The sequence below is a fragment of the Cebidichthys violaceus genome, unplaced genomic scaffold, assembly GCF_023349555.1.
Source record: "Cebidichthys violaceus isolate CVI_PGR_0920_01 unplaced genomic scaffold, fCebVio1.0.p SCAF_1, whole genome shotgun sequence".
NCBI lineage: Eukaryota > Metazoa > Chordata > Actinopteri > Perciformes > Stichaeidae > Cebidichthys > Cebidichthys violaceus.
The window spans coordinates 1445217-1465045 of NW_027176262.1; the positions used below are offsets into that span (position 1 = coordinate 1445217).

The 19829-nt window shown below is 44.9% G+C and overlaps 2 protein-coding genes and 3 non-coding genes across 9 annotated transcripts in view; all 5 read right to left on the reverse strand.

Moving 5' to 3' along the window:
- LOC137870860 (S-arrestin-like) overlaps positions 1 to 1917 on the reverse strand; it is a 7528-nt gene extending 5611 nt beyond the window's left edge. Inside the window, exons 1-4 of the mRNA XM_068708347.1 lie at positions 1861 to 1917; positions 1325 to 1393; positions 1150 to 1210; positions 647 to 691 (exon numbers count right to left, since the gene is read on the reverse strand). Of these exons, the coding sequence (XP_068564448.1) occupies positions 647 to 691; positions 1150 to 1210; positions 1325 to 1372 (154 nt within the window). The 5' untranslated portion in view covers positions 1373 to 1393; positions 1861 to 1917. The remainder of the gene's footprint in view (positions 1 to 646; positions 692 to 1149; positions 1211 to 1324; positions 1394 to 1860) is intronic.
- A 3313-nt stretch (positions 1918 to 5230) lies between these two features.
- Positions 5231 to 17252, reverse strand: atg16l1 (ATG16 autophagy related 16-like 1 (S. cerevisiae)). 5 transcript variants are annotated; one of them, XM_068705427.1, is made up of 21 exons: positions 16964 to 17252; positions 16236 to 16346; positions 15959 to 16052; positions 15746 to 15848; positions 15484 to 15557; positions 14560 to 14629; positions 13785 to 13966; positions 13634 to 13699; positions 13468 to 13554; positions 12018 to 12077; positions 11865 to 11909; positions 8754 to 8856; positions 8145 to 8250; positions 7899 to 7969; positions 7502 to 7573; positions 6977 to 7097; positions 6771 to 6876; positions 6313 to 6462; positions 6074 to 6121; positions 5702 to 5803; positions 5231 to 5608 (listed from the first exon to the last, which is right to left on the reverse strand). In XM_068705427.1, the coding sequence occupies exons 2-21, from the start codon at positions 16339 to 16341 to the stop codon at positions 5515 to 5517; spliced, it is 1860 nt and encodes a 619-aa protein (XP_068561528.1). In that variant the 5' UTR covers positions 16342 to 16346; positions 16964 to 17252; the 3' UTR covers positions 5231 to 5514. The 5 variants fall into 5 exon arrangements, with proteins under 5 accessions (XP_068561528.1, XP_068561537.1, XP_068561543.1 ...); XM_068705436.1 differs by lacking the exon at positions 11865 to 11909 and having other exon boundaries at positions 8754 to 8859; positions 16964 to 17251; XM_068705442.1 differs by lacking the exon at positions 11865 to 11909 and having other exon boundaries at positions 16964 to 17250.
- LOC137877088 (small Cajal body-specific RNA 6) lies at positions 7170 to 7450 on the reverse strand. The gene has a single exon (XR_011103507.1). It is a non-coding gene; the product is annotated as a small Cajal body-specific RNA 6 (non-coding RNA).
- Positions 8326 to 8600, reverse strand: LOC137877082 (small Cajal body-specific RNA 6). The gene has a single exon (XR_011103506.1). It is a non-coding gene; the product is annotated as a small Cajal body-specific RNA 6 (non-coding RNA).
- Positions 14131 to 14405, reverse strand: LOC137877076 (small Cajal body-specific RNA 6). Its single transcript, XR_011103505.1, has one exon. It is a non-coding gene; the product is annotated as a small Cajal body-specific RNA 6 (non-coding RNA).
- Positions 17253 to 19829: the final 2577 nt, after the last annotated feature.

The window sequence follows — 19829 nt, forward strand, 5'->3', positions numbered from 1 at the left end:
TTCTTCAGTAGAAAACAGTTTCTGAATACTTCAGATTATTCTCTACAGAGAAAAAACAAGCTATGTTCAAGTAGCCACACCACAGCGTGAACAGAACCCAGTACACAAAAACAGGAATGAGCAGTACCACTAATGACCACTAGATGCTTAATCCACGAAAGTTCAGACTCCTTTTAGTCTTTTTTTCCAACAACCAATCAAAAGAGTTGCTCAATAAAAGCTCCTCTCCAGGATCTTCTTGTCTTTAAGAAACAGTTAAAGGGTAAAAATACAGAAACAGTCCGGACAGTCTGACCCGTTATTCAGACACAAATGCTTTTACCTCTAAAGACTCCACCAAGAACCAGCAAACTGCATGAGACCAGGATCCAGTTTAGATCATTTAATGTTTGAGTATCAACTTGAACGAGTTGATGACATAAAGTTGTGCATCGTCTGCGTAAAATAAATGAAACCATAAGAGTCAAACGTTCTTCACTTACTAAAACAATCTAAAATGTATAATAAATCTATAAGTCCTTTATGTTGTTTTGATATTATTGTTTGTTTTACACTTTTATAATATGTTGTTTGAGTTCATCACATTATTACATATCAATCGATGTGAAATCATTCTAAATATTCTATAGTTAACGGTGAAACATACCTTTCTTTCCTTTGAGTTGCAGCGGGTCGATCACAATGACTCCGTCTCAAAGACACAGAAAGAAACAGGACTGTTAATAATGGAGAGAAGCTTCTGTCTGCAGAAGAAAAACTGATCGAACGTTGAACATTTGATCTGTTGTAGTTTCTGATGGAACATGAAGGTAGGATAGACATCACTTCTGTCTCTGTCTAAATACTTAAAATCTGCTGTTCACCAACATATTTTAAATAAAGTTAATCAAATGATCAGAAAAGGTGGTCTTTAAGACCCTGGTCCACCATGTATTTAGCCTAGCTTAGCACAAAGACTGGAAGTAGAGGCAAACTGTTAGCCTAGTTACATCACAACAGTTAAAATAAGTCTGACTGACATGTTGTAAGTTGTTAGCTAACATGCTACATCATGCTAACATGCTACATCATGCCAACATAACCTGATGGGACAACACATGTAACTAGATGTAATCTAACTCTGGGGTCAATAGTTCAGTTTGAACTCACCGACCGGATCCACAAAGTCACAGTGGTCCACAAAGTCTCTCTTGGTCATGTAGACCGCCACCTGGAGCACAGAGGAGGTCCAGAGGTTCAGAGCTTTGCTCAAAGGTTCAGAGGTGATGCGAGATGGAGGACTCTGGTTCTTCTACTTTTACTCGAGGATTTCTGCACAACTTACCGACTTGTCGCGGGACGCTTTCTTAAAGACGACATGTTTGGGACTCATGTTGACTGATGATGTCACAACCTGCAGTACAGAGAAATCCTAAATTAAGACACATCAGTTTAACATTCCAACAACAGATGCCTGATTACTGTTGTATGTTAAAACAATAGAACACCTGAATGGTTTAACTCAGACTCTACTTTAACATTCTTGTATTAACAAAGTAAATTCTAATTCAAATCAAACTGATTTCTTTCACCAACTGGACAATCAAACAAAAAGCCAGATTCATACGTTCACATGTTCAACCCTCAAAGACTGAAGGAGTTTACTATGAACCTTGAGAGTTCTTTAATATCTCAAGCTCAGACTCCAGACTATCTCTTTGATCTTCAGCTGAACTTCTGAATAGATGTTTGTATTTTGTGTTGTTCCCATTAAATTAAACTAAATCTGTCTGTGGTCAGTATGAATAATAAGACGCTCAGTAACTTAGACACTTAAAACACTTGAAGAATCAAGGAGTCCTATCAGAAAGAGACACTGACCTGAGAGCAGCAGTGTGTGTTGAGCAGCAGCAGATTTCTAACAAGTGATCCGACCGATCAGAGCCGCATTTATAATGAACACTCACATGTTCGCCTGCTCAGCATGCTGATCATTACCGACTGAACGCACACTCAGGTAATCCTGCACCAACAAACAGGGAGATCTGCAGGTATATGTACATGAGGCATTCACTGTCCACAGGAAATCACAACACTTCTCTGAAAAAACACCAACAAAGATGTTTATTCTGACAAGACCAATAATGAATGTTTGTGGCTTTAAACTCCTCATCACAACGTTTAAACTCACGTACCTGTACGTCTCCAACCGTTTAAACTCACGTACCTGTACGTCTCCAACCGTTTAAACTCACGTACCTGTACGTCTCCAACCGTTTAAACCCACGTACCTGTACGTCTCCAACCGTTTAAACTCACGTACCTGTACGTCTCCAACCGTTTAAACCCACGTACCTGTACGTCTCCAAGCGTTTAAACCCACGTACCTGTACGTCTCCAAGCGTTTAAACCCACGTACCTGTACGTCTCCAACCGTTTAAACCCACGTACCTGTACGTCTCCAAGCGTTTAAACTCACGTACCTGTACGTCTCCAAGCGTTTAAACTCACGTACCTGTACGTCTCCAAGCGTTTAAACCCACGTACCTGTACGTCTCCAAGCGTTTAAACCCACGTACCTGTACGTCTCCAAGCGTTTAAACCCACGTACCTGTACGTCTCCAAGCGTTTAAACCCACGTACCTGTACGTCTCCAAGCGTTTAAACCCACGTACCTGTACGTCTCCAAGCGTTTAAACTCACGTACCTGTACGTCTCCAACCGTTTAAACCCACGTACCTGTACGTCTCCAAGCGTTTAAACTCACGTACCTGTACGTCTCCAACCGTTTAAACCCACGTACCTGTACGTCTCCAAGCGTTTAAACTCACGTACCTGTACGTCTCCAAGCGTTTAAACCCACGTACCTGTACGTCTCCAACCGTTTAAACTCACGTACCTGTACGTCTCCAAGCGTTTAAACTCACGTACCTGTACGTCTCCAAGCGTTTAAACTCACGTACCTGTACGTCTCCAAGCGTTTAAACCCACGTACCTGTACGTCTCCAAGCGTTTAAACCCACGTACCTGTACGTCTCCAAGCGTTTAAACTCACGTACCTGTACGTCTCCAACCGTTTAAACCCACGTACCTGTACGTCTCCAAGCGTTTAAACTCACGTACCTGTACGTCTCCAACCGTTTAAACCCACGTACCTGTACGTCTCCAACCGTTTAAACTCACGTACCTGTACGTCTCCAACCGTTTAAACTCACGTACCTGTACGTCTCCAAGCGTTTAAACTCACGTACCTGTACGTCTCCAACCGTTTAAACCCACGTACCTGTACGTCTCCAACCGTTTAAACTCACGTACCTGTACGTCTCCAACCGTTTAAACCCACGTACCTGTACGTCTCCAAGCGTTTAAACCCACGTACCTGTACGTCTCCAAGCGTTTAAACCCACGTACCTGTACGTCTCCAAGCGTTTAAACTCACGTACCTGTACGTCTCCAAGCGTTTAAACTCACGTACCTGTACGTCTCCAAGCGTTTAAACTCACGTACCTGTACGTCTCCAACCGTTTAAACCCACGTACCTGTACGTCTCCAAGCGTTTAAACTCACGTACCTGTACGTCTCCAACCGTTTAAACCCACGTACCTGTACGTCTCCAAGCGTTTAAACTCACGTACCTGTACGTCTCCAAGCGTTTAAACTCACGTACCTGTACGTCTCCAAGCGTTTAAACCCACGTACCTGTACGTCTCCAACCGTTTAAACCCACGTACCTGTACGTCTCCAACCGTTTAAACCCACGTACCTGTACGTCTCCAACCGTTTAAACCCACGTACCTGTACGTCTCCAAGCGTTTAAACTCACGTACCTGTACGTCTCCAACCGTTTAAACTCACGTACCTGTACGTCTCCAAGCGTTTAAACCCACGTACCTGTACGTCTCCAACCGTTTAAACTCACGTACCTGTACGTCTCCAACCGTTTAAACTCACGTACCTGTACGTCTCCAAGCGTTTAAACTCACGTACCTGTACGTCTCCAAGCGTTTAAACCCACGTACCTGTACGTCTCCAACCGTTTAAACCCACGTACCTGTACGTCTCCAACCGTTTAAACCCACGTACCTGTACGTCTCCAAGCGTTTAAACTCACGTACCTGTACGTCTCCAAGCGTTTAAACTCACGTACCTGTACGTCTCCAAGCGTTTAAACTCACGTACCTGTACGTCTCCAAGCGTTTAAACCCACGTACCTGTACGTCTCCAAGCGTTTAAACTCACGTACCTGTACGTCTCCAACCGTTTAAACCCACGTACCTGTACGTCTCCAAGCGTTTAAACTCACGTACCTGTACGTCTCCAAGCGTTTAAACTCACGTACCTGTACGTCTCCAAGCGTTTAAACCCACGTACCTGTACGTCTCCAAGCGTTTAAACCCACGTACCTGTACGTCTCCAACCGTTTAAACTCACGTACCTGTACGTCTCCAACCGTTTAAACTCACGTACCTGTACGTCTCCAACCGTTTAAACTCACGTACCTGTACGTCTCCAACCGTTTAAACTCACGTACCTGTACGTCTCCAACCGTTTAAACTCACGTACCTGTACGTCTCCAACCGTTTAAACTCACGTACCTGTACGTCTCCAACCGTTTAAACTCACGTACCTGTACGTCTCCAACCGTTTAAACCCACGTACCTGTACGTCTCCAAGCGTTTAAGTGGACCTCGAGTTGAGATTATAAACAGCAACTGAGAAAACATCAAGAATGAACTTTCACATTTCTTTTTATCTTTGTAGTTTTAAAATAGATTTACGGTATGTAGTTTTAAAGTAGATTTACGGTATGTAGACGTAGAGTATCTACATACTGGGTTAGCTCACATTTTGTAGATTCGATAACTTTGTGAGAAAATCTGAGTCTTTACATGACTAATTATGATTCATAATTAATGTTATTGTCATTCTGACATGACGATTGTTCCATCACATCATCAGCAGCGTTAGTCTCTGCTGAGCCGATTAGTGTCTCAGTCAGACTCAGCAGTCTGTCTGCTGGCATCAGCAACACGCGGTCATGTGACGCGGTCACGTGTCATGTGACGATCACCTTATTTCGTATTGCCTGGAGATGTGGACGTCTTCTATTATCTCACCTGTAGTCTGTCCTTATTTTGCATAGTGTAAGTTGTGTTAAAGTTGTGGCAGCTGAGGTGTCTTGATTAACATATTCGCAGGACATTGACCGTGTCCCGCTAGTGTCGGTGAGCGGTGGTTAAAACACCTCTGATAATCGTTAAAGACTTTATTAACTCTTCCAGCTTGATGACGTTTTAAACATTGTGGAGGCAGTTTGAATTAAAACATTAAAAGCTTCTCAAAGCGTCCAGAAGATAAAACGTCAACATCAGATTCAATCTGTGTTCACGTTCAACACGAAGAGTTCAACAGGTCTGATTCAGTCTGAGTTCAACAACAAGGAGCTCCATCTTCAACGCAAACGTCCTGCTCTTCTTCATCGTCATCATCGGGATCTCCAGCCAATCACATGTCAGACCACAGGACTCCAGCCAATCACATGTCAGACCACAGGATGGCCCGGCTTCCTTTCTCCACACTGGCCACGAACGCTCCCGAAGGCGACCAGGACACCGAGTTGATGGCAGAGCTGCAGAAAACAACCAGTTGATCAGTCAACGAATGTTACCGATCAAACAAACACGCGTCACATCTCCTGCTCTGGGGTCAGTCTGGCTCTTACTTGTGGTTCCGGTCCAGAGTCCGGTCCACTTTCCCCGTCACGACGCTCCAGATGTACAGAGCTCCATCAGCTGATCCACCGGCCACGTAGCTGCCGTCAGGACTGAACACCAACAACAACAACAACAACAGCTCAGTGTCAGAACACAGGTTTAGCAGTAGACTAGTTGGAGTTCTCTACGTTTACATTAAAATTAAATTAAAACTACAGGGCCTCTAACGGGAGGCTTTTAATGTGAAACATCTGCACAGGAAGTGTGATACAAAAAACATCAAATGACTGAATGAACACAGTGCATCAGTTCTATCATTGCTTTTACTCTTCAACACTCAACTTTAGGAAAATGAACCAGAGAAGAACTGTTGAACTCACCTAAAGGTGACTCTGGTCCAATCAGCTCCACACTTGAAGCCCGGAGCACTACACACACACACACACACACACACACACACACACACACACACACACACACACACACACACACACACACACACACACACACACACACACACACACACACACACACACACACACACACACACACGTTAATTAATAACCAGGAGCAGAACATCAGAGCCCATCCTCACACCTGACCCGTGGGCTGGACTCACCTGAACGTCTGTCTGACAGCGTTGGTGCGCAGGTCGATGATCTTCACCAGGTCGTCTCTGGAGCAGGTGAGCAGCTCTGTGCGGTCGTGGTTCAGGTCCAGAGAGGTCACTCTGCCAAACAGCTCCAGCTCCTGAACTATGCTCTCCGCTCTGAACGCAACATGTGACGAACGCCGACAAATCAAATCACTCATCAAAGCTACACAGCAACAAGAGCAACGCTTCAGTGTTTGTAAGGTGACCGACTGTCTTTAGAAGAAGAAGAAGAAGGTAGAAGGAAGAAGAAGAAAAGAAGGATAGAAGGATAGAAGAAGAAAAGAAAAGAAGAAGAAGGATAGAAGAAGAAGAAAAGAAGATGGATAGAAGAAAAGAAGGATAGAAGAAGGATAGAAGAAGAAGGATAGAAGAAGAAGGATAGAAGAAGAAGAAGAAGAAGAAGAAGAAGAAGGTAAACTGACCTGATGTCCCAGAATCTAACTTTCTTATCAAAGTGTCCGCTCATCACACACTGCTCTGTGCACACGATGTCGTTACAGCTGGAACCAGCAAACACCGTCTTCATACCTGCACAGGTGAGACGACAGGTGACGACTCGGCAGACCGAACACAAACCGACTCATAGCTATGGGGAAACCTGTACGAACACAACGGTCCAATCACGTACAGACTTTGCTGCGGAGGTCCCAGAGTTTGAGCGTTCGGTCGTAGCTCCCGGAGACGATGCGAGCGTTGTCCAATAGGAAGCGAGCCGACAGCACCTTCCCACTGTGACCCGTCAAGGTGTGCTAGAGGGACACAAACACGTTCAAACCTCCAACAGGAAGCCAACTTCAACAATCAAACCGTCTCAGTCTCATGGTCTCAGTAGAAGAGTGAGATCAGCGCTCAGGCCCCGCCTCCTCGGCCTCACGCTCCTCACTGATTGGTTCTGTTGGATGACATCGTCACACTGAGCCTGCAGGGTCTCTGTACAGACTCGCACTGTGATGTCACATCCTGTCTGACTGTCAGCAGCTCCTGGGACCACCATTGCACCACTAGAGCATGATGGGAGCACAGAGCAGGGGCTGCTGGGAGCCAAAATGGCCAACGAGGGGGGGGATCTGAGATTCAGACCTTTTACATGACATCACTGACCAGAAGACTGGACACATTACAGGTTCAGAGTCTAAGAACTGTGAAGACTCACTCTCAGTCTGTAGTCCTCTACGGTCCAGATACGACTGGCAAAGTCATTGGAGGCCGCCAGCAGGTAAGAGCCCTAAAGACATAAAGACATAAAAACAACACACACACACACACACACACACACACACACACACACACACACACACACACACACACACACACACACACACACACACACACACACACACACACACACACACACACACACACACACACACACACACACACACACACACACACACACACACACACACACACCACTGTGATATATGGAAGTAACTTAAGCCCGCCCACAAACCAAAACACAAATGTGTGAAATAATGAAAGCAAACATTTTGTCTTCCAGCAAAAGTCTTCTAGACATTAATATGATCAATACTGAAACAGGAAACACTTACAGCGCTGTCAAACTCGATGCTGGTGATTCCAGCGTTGCTGCCGGTCAGAGCGCCTTTAGGCTCACAGCGACCTGAACACACAAAGGTTAAAGTCAGGATTCAAGAGACACGTTAACTTAAACCCGAGACCTGTTTCTACATCAAGAACATAAAGACGGTGATGATTAGGATTCAGAAAAAAGACGGAATAAAAAGAGGACCGACAGGTCTACCTGTGGGAACCACTGAAACCTGAAGAGAACTCACCTGCGACGACCTCCCACAGCTTGACCTTGCGGTCCATCCCTCCTGTTGCTAGAAGACGAGATCCAGGGCTGAACCTCACTGCATTGACCTCACCGTCGTGAGCTTCCTGAACACAAACACACAAACTCAGTCAGTCTGGTTTCACGATGAACCAATGAAAACATGTTTCTCTTCTGGTTTTGGTCTCAGGTTGAAAACTGGAGATCATCTCTCTCCTCCTCCTCAGCCTCACGCTCCTCACTGATTGGTTCTGTTGGATGACATCATCACACTGAGCCTGTAGGGTCTCTGTACAGACTCACACTGTGATGTCACATCCTGTCTGTGTCAGCAGCTCCTGGGACCACCACTGCCCCACTAGAGCATGATGGGAGCACAGAGCAGGGGCTGCTGGGAGCCAGAGGGCAGCAGGAGAGGATTGTGGGTAATCAGACCTTTTACTGCTCATCACTGACCAATGAGGTTTTTCATTAATTTTAATTCAAAATGGCGAATTTCACCGAAAAGCGACAAGTTCGCAGGTATGATCAATGAACATGGAGTCGTGTGGTATTTCCCAGCATTTTAAAGTGGACTCTCAGTCAAACCATCACTCCCCTGGTTACTTACAAACACGTGCAGAGCTGTTGAAGGGACTCGAACCTCTGCACACACTCCAGATGGAGCTTCAGGGTGTTCAGGTGAGGAGCTGAAAGAGTTGGTAGGTCGACGCCTGCTGAGGAAGAGGAGCACAGTCACAAACCAGTCTAACAACGCCGTCCAACCCCAGTCCCATTAACGCCAGTCCAACCCAGTCTATTAACACCAGTCCAACCCCAGTCTATTAGCGCCAGTCCAACCCCAGTCTATTAGCGCCAGTCCAACCCCAGTCTATTAGCGCCAGTCCAACCCCAGTCTATTAACGCCAGTCCAACCCCAGTCTATTAGCGCCAGTCCAACCCCAGTCTATTAGCGCCAGTCCAACCCCAGTCTATTAGCGCCAGTCCAACCCCAGTCTATTAGCGCCAGTCCAACCCCAGTCTATTAACACCAGTCCAACCCCAGTCTATTAACACCAGTCCAACCCCAGTCTATTAACGCCAGTCCAACCCCAGTCTATTAACACCAGTCCAACCCCAGTCCTATTAACACCAGTCCAACCCCAGTCCCATTAACGCCAGTCCAACCCCAGTCTATTAACGCCCGTCCAACCCCAGTCTATTAGCGCAAGTCCAACCCCAGTCTATTAGCGCCAGTCCAACCCCAGTCTATTAGCACCAGTCCAACCCCAGTCTATTAGCGCCAGTCCAACCCCAGTCTATTAGCGCCAGTCCAACCCCAGTCTATTAGCGCCAGTCCAACCCCAGTCTATTAGCGCCAGTCCAACCCCAGTCTATTAACACCAGTCCAACCCCAGTCTATTAACACCAGTCCAACCCCAGTCTATTAACGCTAGTCCAACCCCAGTCTATTAACACCAGTCCAACCCCAGTCCTATTAACACCAGTCCAACCCCAGTCCTATTAACACCAGTCCAACCCCAGTCTATTAACGCCCGTCCAACCCCAGTCTATTAACACCAGTCCAACCCCAGTCTATTAACACCAGTCCAACCCCAGTCTATTAACGCCAGTCCAACCCCAGTCTATTAACACCAGTCCAACCCCAGTCCTATTAACACCAGTCCAACCCCAGTCCCATTAACGCCAGTCCAACCCCAGTCTATTAACGCCCGTCCAACCCCAGTCTATTAGCGCAAGTCCAACCCCAGTCTATTAGCGCCAGTCCAACCCCAGTCTATTAGCACCAGTCCAACCCCAGTCTATTAGCGCCAGTCCAACCCCAGTCTATTAGCGCCAGTCCAACCCCAGTCTATTAGCGCCAGTCCAACCCCAGTCTATTAGCGCCAGTCCAACCCCAGTCTATTAACACCAGTCCAACCCCAGTCTATTAACACCAGTCCAACCCCAGTCTATTAACGCTAGTCCAACCCCAGTCTATTAACACCAGTCCAACCCCAGTCCTATTAACACCAGTCCAACCCCAGTCTATTAACGCCCGTCCAACCCCAGTCTATTAACACCAGTCCAACCCCAGTCTATTAACACCAGTCCAACCCCAGTCTATTAACACCAGTCCAACCCCAGTCCTATTAACACCAGTCCAACCCCAGTCCTATTAACACCAGTCCAACCCCAGTCTATTAACGCCCGTCCAACCCCAGTCTATTAGCGCCAGTCCAACCCCAGTCTATTAACACCAGTCCAACCCCAGTCTATTAACACCAGTCCAACCCCAGTCTATTAACGCTAGTCCAACCCCAGTCTATTAACACCAGTCCAACCCCAGTCCTATTAACACCAGTCCAACCCCAGTCCCATTAACGCCAGTCCAACCCCAGTCTATTAACGCCCGTCCAACCCCAGTCTATTAGCGCAAGTCCAACCCCAGTCCTATTACAGCCAGTCCAACCCCAGTCTATTAGCGCCAGTCCAACCCCAGTCTATTAGCACCAGTCCAACCCCAGTCTATTAGCACCAGTCCAACCCCAGTCCCATTAACGCCAGTCCAACCCCAGTCTATTAACGCCAGCCAGAGACGAGTTGTGTCATGAATTAAACAGATGTTTGTCGGGTCATAACCGTCACCTCTATGGCCACTCCTGGGCTCCGTTGTTAATTAATGAATTATTAAGTATACTTGATTCTTTAATTTCTTAGTGTGGAACCAAAAGTCACGAGCACGAGTTGCATCAGGACACTTTTAAAAGCACACCGCTAGCAACGTGAGCCGAGGTTAGGGAGCACAAACAAAGGCTGTAGCCATGGCAATGTTAGGTTAAAAAAGACTGGTCTTAACAAAGACCGACTTAGGAGTTAGGACCAGGTCTAGTAGAGACCAGCTGGTCTGTTCACCACTAGTTTTCACTTAGTCTCACAGTAAACAGAACCAGTACTGATTGATACCTTTGATTGAGTCAATAATCATGTGATTAGAGATGGGCCATGAATCCATTCATCAAATAAAATGTATTTGTTAGGTTTAGTTTAGGTGATTATAGTCCAGGTGAATATCAACATGAAGGTCTTAATACGGTGAATTAACCATAAAACTGATGATAAAAACTCAGAACTCACATGAAGACAATTTCAATGTAGTTTTGTTTTAAATTTATAAAAATAAAAAAAGGAACTACATTAAAAACAAAGTTTGGTAAAGTTGTTCAGATACACATCTGATAATCAGGGAGAATGCTATGTATGAACAATAATAATTATTATCATTAATATCAATATTTATTAATATCATTATAATATAACTACCTACACATACAGAAGGTTGAAGGTGAATTAGGGGAACTTTTAACAATCAAAGAAACAACTAATCAGCTGTAGATCTGTTTAAATCTTTACTTTAGAAAACTGAAGATTATAACTGATTATTGCTTTAGTATTGAGATTATTGCTAATCTAATCACGTCACAACAATCTTCACCATGTGTTCACTGACAGCAAAAAGATCAACAGCCAATCACGAGACTCTAAACTCAGTTGAACTTAGTGGGTACGATGTTATTAATATTATTATTAGTGATGATAAATAATCAAAACAGATGCTGCCACCGAGTCCAATAATAAATAATATTAACAGTATAATAAATAATAATAATAGAGTTTGAGTCAGCCAGCTGTCAATCAAAGAGCTGACAGTGTGAACAGGTGAACACACAGAGTCCTTCACCTGGAGAGCGGGGGGGCGAGTCCAGACTTGACACACTCAGACACGCTGCAGACAGACAGACAGGTAGATAGACAGGTGGTCAATCACAACACGGACAGTCCAGACCTGCAGAGACCTGCAGAGACCTGGACTGATGAGCTAACAGCTACATACCCAAATATGTTGGAGATGGAGTCCAGCAGACCACCAGGAGGAGGCTGGGAGGTTCTCTTACTGCAGAAACATAAAAACTAAATGATATCAGAAAGTGTCTCGTTGTGTTTGACCATCTGAACATCTGACACACGGCCATGACAGTCATTCATTATCTTAACCCTAACCCTACACAGTATTTAGCTCTCAAAATGTGTCCTAACTTCAGAGCCTTTTTCAGCCTCCCCCGAGCTAGCATGACACAGCGTTTCTCATTATCTAGACTCTGAGCTAGCATGACACAGTATTTCTCATTATCTAGACTTTGAGCTAGCATGACAGCGTTTCTCATTATCTAGACTGAGCTAGCATAACACAGTATTTCTCATTAATTTCGAGTTAAGATCACATCAAGCTTTGTGAGATGTTAAGTCTCACTTAAGTGTGACTTTTTATCCAAACTAAACTGAGATCTCGTTGGACGAGGGCCATAGGCACCACATTTTCAGATTTCCTGTGCTATGGCCTGATGTCACAGCATCTACAAGAAAACAGCTGCCATCCCACGCCATTTGAGTCGCTTGATAGGAGGTGCGCACAATATTGTGGCTTTTAAGAAGTCTATAGTCACTGGCCGAACAATAGACTGTTTTGGATCCCAAAGGAGAAGCGGCCCCGCAACTCTGCCAACTTTAACCTACAGAATGCAGCCGCAACTTCTTCAGAGGAAAAGGTCAAATCTCTCTTTCCCCTTAACTTCTGAGGAACCCCGCTGCAATGCCGAGGTTTTATCGCTGCGCAGCTTGAAGCTCCGGACCCAGCATTTAACCAAGAAACTCGAAGAACCACATCGACCGCTACGAAGTCATCTCAGAGTAAGAGGCTTGTGTCTGGGCATAGATAGGTCATAGTGTGTTTATTACCTTGTTTGTTTTGATCTAAGTTTACTGTATTGCTATAACGTGTTCTTGTGCGCGTTTACGGACTGTTCCATACTGCTGCAATAGTGTTATGTTCGATCAGTTACCACAAGTAAGGTTGGGAAGGGTAGTGTCGACAAAATCCTCACGATACCCGTCCCTACTTCCTAAATTGGTCTAGCTTCCTCCTCACTCCAACTCTAAACATAAACCTACTGCTCTAAAAGACAGTAAAGTTGTACGAGAAGGCCGGAGTCTGCAAAGACTGGAGGAGGTTCAATAATAAAAACAAGCTTTAGATTGTTGCACACCTTTATCAGTCTATCCAGAAAACAAACTGTTATGTGAAAACTATAGATTATATTGTTCTCATGGCCTCTGCTTGTGTTAGTGGAAAATTAAAAAGGACTCTGATGCTGCTGCACCAGAGTCTGGAGGACTTTTGGAGGCTTTAATAAAATATTTACTTTAAATCTCAGCAGTAAAAGTTTTATGAATAGTAATAGTTTGTGTGTCTCCCAGTCTAGCCCGTTTGTTTATACTGGTCTCACCTGGGAGTTCTGCTGAGCGGTCTCTTCGGCGAGGTCTCTCCAGCCCCCTTCCCTACGTCCTCTGCCAGAACCTCGATGTCGTCATCCCTGAGGATGAACCCAGAGTCGGTAAAGACATGACGCAGCTTTATTTCTGTCAAACTACATGAAAGTTCAGAGTACTGACGGCTCGATGGGAAGAGGCTCTTTGGCTGCGTCGGCCAGTTCCTTCTGCAGTTTGGCCTGTCTGCGTCTGAAACACCGATCAGAGGATCAACCATGGGACCAACCAGAGGACCAACCAGCCGCCCCACCCTCCCCTCCTCCAGGTGTCTCACCTGGTGTCCTTCTCGTTCTCTGCGTTCAGCTTGTTGGCCTCCTGAGCTTTCTCAGCCATCCAACGAGACACCAGCTCCTGGTTGTCGTCTGTGGTCTTCCTCAGCTTCTCCTCCAGAGCAGAGAAGGTGATCTGCAGGGCGTCGTACTCGTCCTTCAGGGTCTGGTTCGCCCTCTCCAGGTCCTGCAGGATCACACACAAAAAGAAAAAAAAGCATCTGATAACCTGAAACACGTTAATGATCACAACCACAAAGCTCTCGACCCGATAGAAAGGAATCAGATCTGCTCCAGATAGAACACATGGAGACAAAAGATCATCTTCAAATAGACGTTTACATGTTAAAAGGTCTCAGGTTGAAAACTGGAGATCATCTCCCTCCTCCTCCTCAGCCTCACGCTCCTCACTGATTGGTTCTGTTGGATGACATCATCACACTGAGCCTGTAGGGTCTCTGTACAGACTCACACTGGGATGTCACATCCTGTCTGTGTCAGCAGCTCCTGGGACCACCACTGCCCCACTAGAGCATGATGGGAGCACAGAGCAGGGGCTGCTGGGAGCCAGAGGGCAGCAGGAGAGGATTGTGGGTAATCAGACCTTTTACTGCTCATCACTGACCTTCATCACGTCTCCAAACACTCAACTGTTGAAATCTTAAGTAAAGCATTGAGCATTAAGGAAGCATTGAAGCAGCTCTCATCATGACTAGGTCCCGTTAGGAACCTCGTTATGAGAGGAACACCTGAGTCAGTCAGGTCCAGGTGAGGGTTTACCTGAAGGCAGCTCCTCAGCTCCCGACAGTCTCCCTCCAGGGTGGTTATCTGCTGCTGGTACTCCACCATCCTGCCAACAAAAAAGGAGACACATGATGGGAACTCAGGTCCACAGCCGGGGCCGACTCAGGACAATACTTCTTTTGTTATCATTGTTATTCTACTTTATCCACTTCTGCTGATATCAGTAGTAGTCACAACTCAGCTACAATAGACTAAGCATAGTGTTCTATATTGTTCACGCAGCAAGAGCTAACTCTCTCTCCTCTGTCCTGATTCTCCTGGACTTGTCTGCGGCGTTTGACACTGAACCATCAGATCCTCCTCTCATCCCACAAGGAGATGGGCGTCTCAGGCTCTGCACTCTCCCTGTTTGCATCCTACCTGACAGGTCGATCCTACCAGGTGACCTGGAGGGGGGCCGTGTCGGAACCACGCATGCTGACTATGGGGGTTCCGCAAGACTCAGTCCTGGGCCCCCTTCTCTTCTCTCTGGGTTCTGTTATTCGCTTGCATGACTTCTCCTACCATTGTTATGCCGATGACACCCAGCTGGTCTTGTCATTTCCCCCCGGTGACACCCAAGGGGAGACGCGCATCGCTGCGTGTTTGGCTGACATCTGGAAGTGGATGACGACACACCACCTCAAGCTCAACCTAGACAAAACTGAGCTACTGTTCCTCCTGGGGAAGGGTTGCCCGCACCGGGACCTGTCCATCACCATTGATGATACCGTGGTGACGCCAACTCGGACTGCGAGGAACCTGGGTGTGACCCTGGATGACCAACTGTCATTCTCAGCAAACACTGGCTCCCTGTAAGAGCTCATCCAGTTTAAGACTCTGGTGTGTGTGTGTGTGTGTGTGTGTGTGTGTGTGTGTGTGTGTGTGTGTGTGTGTGTGTGTGTGTGTGTGTGTACCTACTTGGCCTCATTGCTCTGGATCTCTTTGTCTTTCTGTTGAATCTGGTTGTTCAGTTCGATCACATTCTGAGCCAGCTGGAGGACAAAGATCAATAAGGAGTGTTGGTTAAGGTTAGTTAATGATGTCATGCAGGTCACATTTCAGTCTCAACACAACGACAGAAAATTACATCACTTCCCCCCTGCGTGACGCAGTGACATCACCCCCCCCCCCGTGATGCAGTGACGTGACATCACTTCCCCTGCGTGATGCAGTGACCCACCTCTCCTCGTTTCTTGTGCAGCTCCGTCAGCTCCTCCTGGTGTTTGATTCTCATCTGAGACATCTCCTGCTGCAGGACGTCACTACGACCGTCTGTCCCCGAGCTGAGGGTGAGATGGGGACGCGTCACAAGAAGGAATTGAAAAAAAGGGACACGTCAGGACGACACGTTACAAAGGGGACATATAAAGGAGACAGGAAGTTGAGGACTCACCTGGCCTCGTGTCCTCTCTGGACGTCATATTTGTCCGTCTGGTATCTTTCTGACAGAACAGTCTGCAGGTCTGACTTCTCCAGAAGACGGTTATCTGAACACAGAAAGACAGACAGTTCATTCAACTGTCTGTCCACACTGAGACAGACTGTGTGTCTGTGTGAGAGAGGGAGTGAGACAGTGAGTGAGACAGTGAGTGAGACAGTGTGAGCGAGTGAGACAGTGTGAGAGAGAGTGAGGGAGTGAGACAGTGTGTGAGACAGTGTGCGAGACTCACACTGGAGGACGATCTCCTCAAAGGCCTGTCTCTGAACTCGGTCTCTGACCTTCAGCTGCTCTGAGATGTGTCTCTTCCACGAACACTCACCCCTCCGCTCAGCCATGACACCTGAGAGAGACAGAGACACACAGACAGACGGACAGAGACACACAGACACAGAGACGGACGGACACAATTGTCTTAGTCTGTTTTGTTCTGCTAATCAACACAATGTAAACGATAAACAATCTAAAATATATCTGTCTGTATTCACTATGAATATCATGAATACTACAATGTGGTAAAACATGTAAACTAATGTCAGAATATGTCTCCATGTCGTCAGAAAACAGTTGACCTGTAAACGTTGAACGTGTAAACACGCAGCGGCACGTTAATTAACCAGCAGGTTACATCGATAAGTAGCATCACATAGCTGCTGCTAGCTTCTCTCTGTTAGCATGTGTTGCTAACGGGAACCAACATGGTGAGGCTAACGGGCTAACATGCTAAATGAAACCAACACAGTGAGGCTAACAGGCTAACATGCTAATAAAACCAACACAGTGAGGCTAACAGGCTAAAGGCGCGGTCTTCTCTACGATAACAATTAAATCAGCTGGAGGATAAACAACATGTCGCGCATCTTTGACGCGCTCTCAGTGCGGTGTTTGTCCCCGTGACTCGACATGTTAGCATGCTACGTTAGCCTCTAGCTGCAGACCGTCGCAGCGCGTTAAACTCACAGCATCTAATGAACCGTGGCTCCGTTCTTCTCCTCCGGTAACCTCGTTAACCGTCCGCGGGTTCGTCTCACGGTGCTCTGTGATAAACGGTCCGGGTTCTCTTCCTCTTCTTAACCGACATCATCAGCCGCCTCCCTCCGACTCTGCGACATTTTGGCTCCGACACACACTTCCGGGATTGTCGCACGAATATGACGTCGTGTTTAAATACCAGTGGGGGGGGGGGGGGGGGCACACACAGTCCTGGGCGCACGTGGGATAAGATGCTCTTTCTGCTGTGTGCGTCCTCACAACACCACGTCCTATGTCCTTTCCTCACCACTTCTCCTTCACCTCGATGGACAGCGCAGTTTGGTCACTGCCGTCCAATCACAGCGGAGGAGGGGCGGGACATACAGCCTTCGCCAAAGACGTCATGAAAGGCGTTATTATTATTATTATTATGAGTATGTTGTGGTCTTATTGTTTACATTCTTCTTACTGTGGACTTCTCGTGTGACGCAACCAAAGGGTCGAAGGTTAAAAAACCTTTGTACACTTTATCTAAAGCGTCGCTTTAGCTGGTAGATGGAGGTCTATGGTGCCACCGCTGAGCCTCGTTTCCATTCATCTAGTGGCCACTCACGGTACTGCACACTCTGTGGCCTCCAACTGCAAACAAGCTCAATTATGACTGGGAATTGTTGAAGCTTGAAGCTTCATATAAAACTTTCCTCAAGCTGAGAAACGCTGTGACGTCATCACAATTTAAAAGTGTAAGCGAGGTGGAGTGAGCCGCACACCCACCAACTCAAACAACTACATGTACGCTAACTGTGTGATCAGTGTTGAAAGATGAAGTTGTGTTTCTGTGGATGTAAACATAAACAAGTAAACGAGGTGTTAATAAAGTTTTATTGAGACAGTTGAGTGCAGAGACCTTCAGTTCAAACACATCAAACGTCATTATTACATCTTATTGAATCATCTGAATGTTTATGCTTTATAACTTATTATAAAACACAACATGATGCTGCTGATTTACGGATACAATTAGTTGATATCAAAACAATTTATTACTCCAAAGAAAGAACAAGAAAATGATTTACTACCGACTATTAACTATTAACTAATAAGGATAATTAATTATCCGAATTATCAGTAAAGATTTCTTTAAATTGATTTTAATAGTAAAATAATAGATGTGTGCATTTACTTTTGATATGAAACTAATATTTGCATGTAACAGGACTCCTGATACATAAACTCGTGTGTAATAATAAAAACAGCTGTTTAACCAGTAACTAAATCCATCAGGTAACTGAAATAAGTGAGCAGCTGTCGAGGCTCCAATGAAAGACGGCATCATGTTGCATCATGGGAAAAGCAGGCTCCAGTGAATGTCATTGCTGCGTCCTCTAATGATTCGTTTTTTAATTTACACTCCTGGTGTTAAAGTTCAACCTATTAAAAAACACTTTTAATTACATATTTAATTGTTTAACCCCTAAAATGTAAAAAGTCACCAGAATCAAAGTGACGTCTTCATATTGCTGATTTAGTCAAAGTACAAAAAACACAAATCATTTACGACTATTAAAAGAATACAGACTTATAGAAACACTCAAGATAATTGGAGGATTTACTTAAGAAATGACTTCAAATGTTTAAAGTTTAATGTCATTTAAATCATTTAATTTTGTGTTTCCTAACTTATCATTGAATCAACGTTCACACTACAGAAGTAGAGTTTACAAACAAGAAAACAACAGTTGTGTTTAGAATCTGAAGGTACAATTAAAATAATCCAGATTATAGCAGGTTTAAGATCAAACCAGAACCAGAACCCTGGGCTCCGGACCCTCTTCTCAGGCCTCGTCCAGTTTGGGGCTCTCTGGGACAGCCAGAGACTCTAGAGAGGACTCATCTGGATCTGGAAGCAGCTCCTCCTTATCGCTGCGGAGAGAGACAAATATCATCGATACATCATTCAATCAGTCATATCATCATGTTACCTGATGAAATGTTTAAATGTTACCTGATGAAATGTTTGAATGTTACCTGATGAAATGTTTGAATGTTACCTGATGAAATGTTTAAATGTTACCTGATGAAATGTTTAAATGTTACCTGATGAAATGTTTAAATGTTACCTGATGAAATGTTTAAATGTTACCTGATGAAATGTTTGAATGTTACCTGATGAAATGTTTGAATGTTACCCGATGAAATGTTTAAATGTTACCCGATGAAATGTTTAAATGTTACCTGATGAAATGTTTAAATGTTACCCGATGAAATGTTTAAATGTTTCCTGATGAAATGTTTAAATGTTGAAATGTTACCCGATGAAATGTTTAAACGTTACCTGATGGAATGTTTGAATGTTACCTGATGAAATGTTTGAATGTTACCTAATGAAATGTTTAAATGTTACCTGATGAAATGTTTGAATGTTACCTGATGAAATGTTTAAATGTTACCTGATGAAATGTTTAAATGTTACCTGATGAAATGTTTAAATGTTACCTGATGAAATGTTTAAATGTTACCTGATGAAATGTTTGAATGTTACCTGATGAAATGTTTGAATGTTACCTGATGAAATGTTTAAATGTTACCTGATGAAATGTTTAAATGTTACCTGATGAAATGTTTAAATGTTACCCGATGAAATGTTTAAATGTTTCCTGATGAAATGTTTAAATGTTGAAATGTTACCCGATGAAATGTTTAAACGTTACCTGATGGAATGTTTGAATGTTACCTGATGAAATGTTTGAATGTTACCTGATGAAATGTTTAAATGTTACCTGATGAAATGTTTAAATGTTACCTGATGAAATGTTTAAATGTTACCCGATGAAATGTTTAAATGTTTCCTGAT

Coding starts and splice junctions, on each gene's coding strand:
- atg16l1 (XM_068705427.1), bottom strand. CDS start 16,341: ATGGCTGAGCGGAGGGGTGAGTGTTCGTGGAAGAGACACATCTCAGAG. Junction 15,558..15,745: donor TGCACAAGAAACGAGGAGAG/GTGGGTCACTGC, acceptor TTTGTCCTCCAG/CTGGCTCAGAATGTGATCGA. Junction 7,970..8,144: donor GCTGTGGGAGGTCGTCGCAG/GTGAGTTCTCTT, acceptor TTGTGTGTTCAG/GTCGCTGTGAGCCTAAAGGC.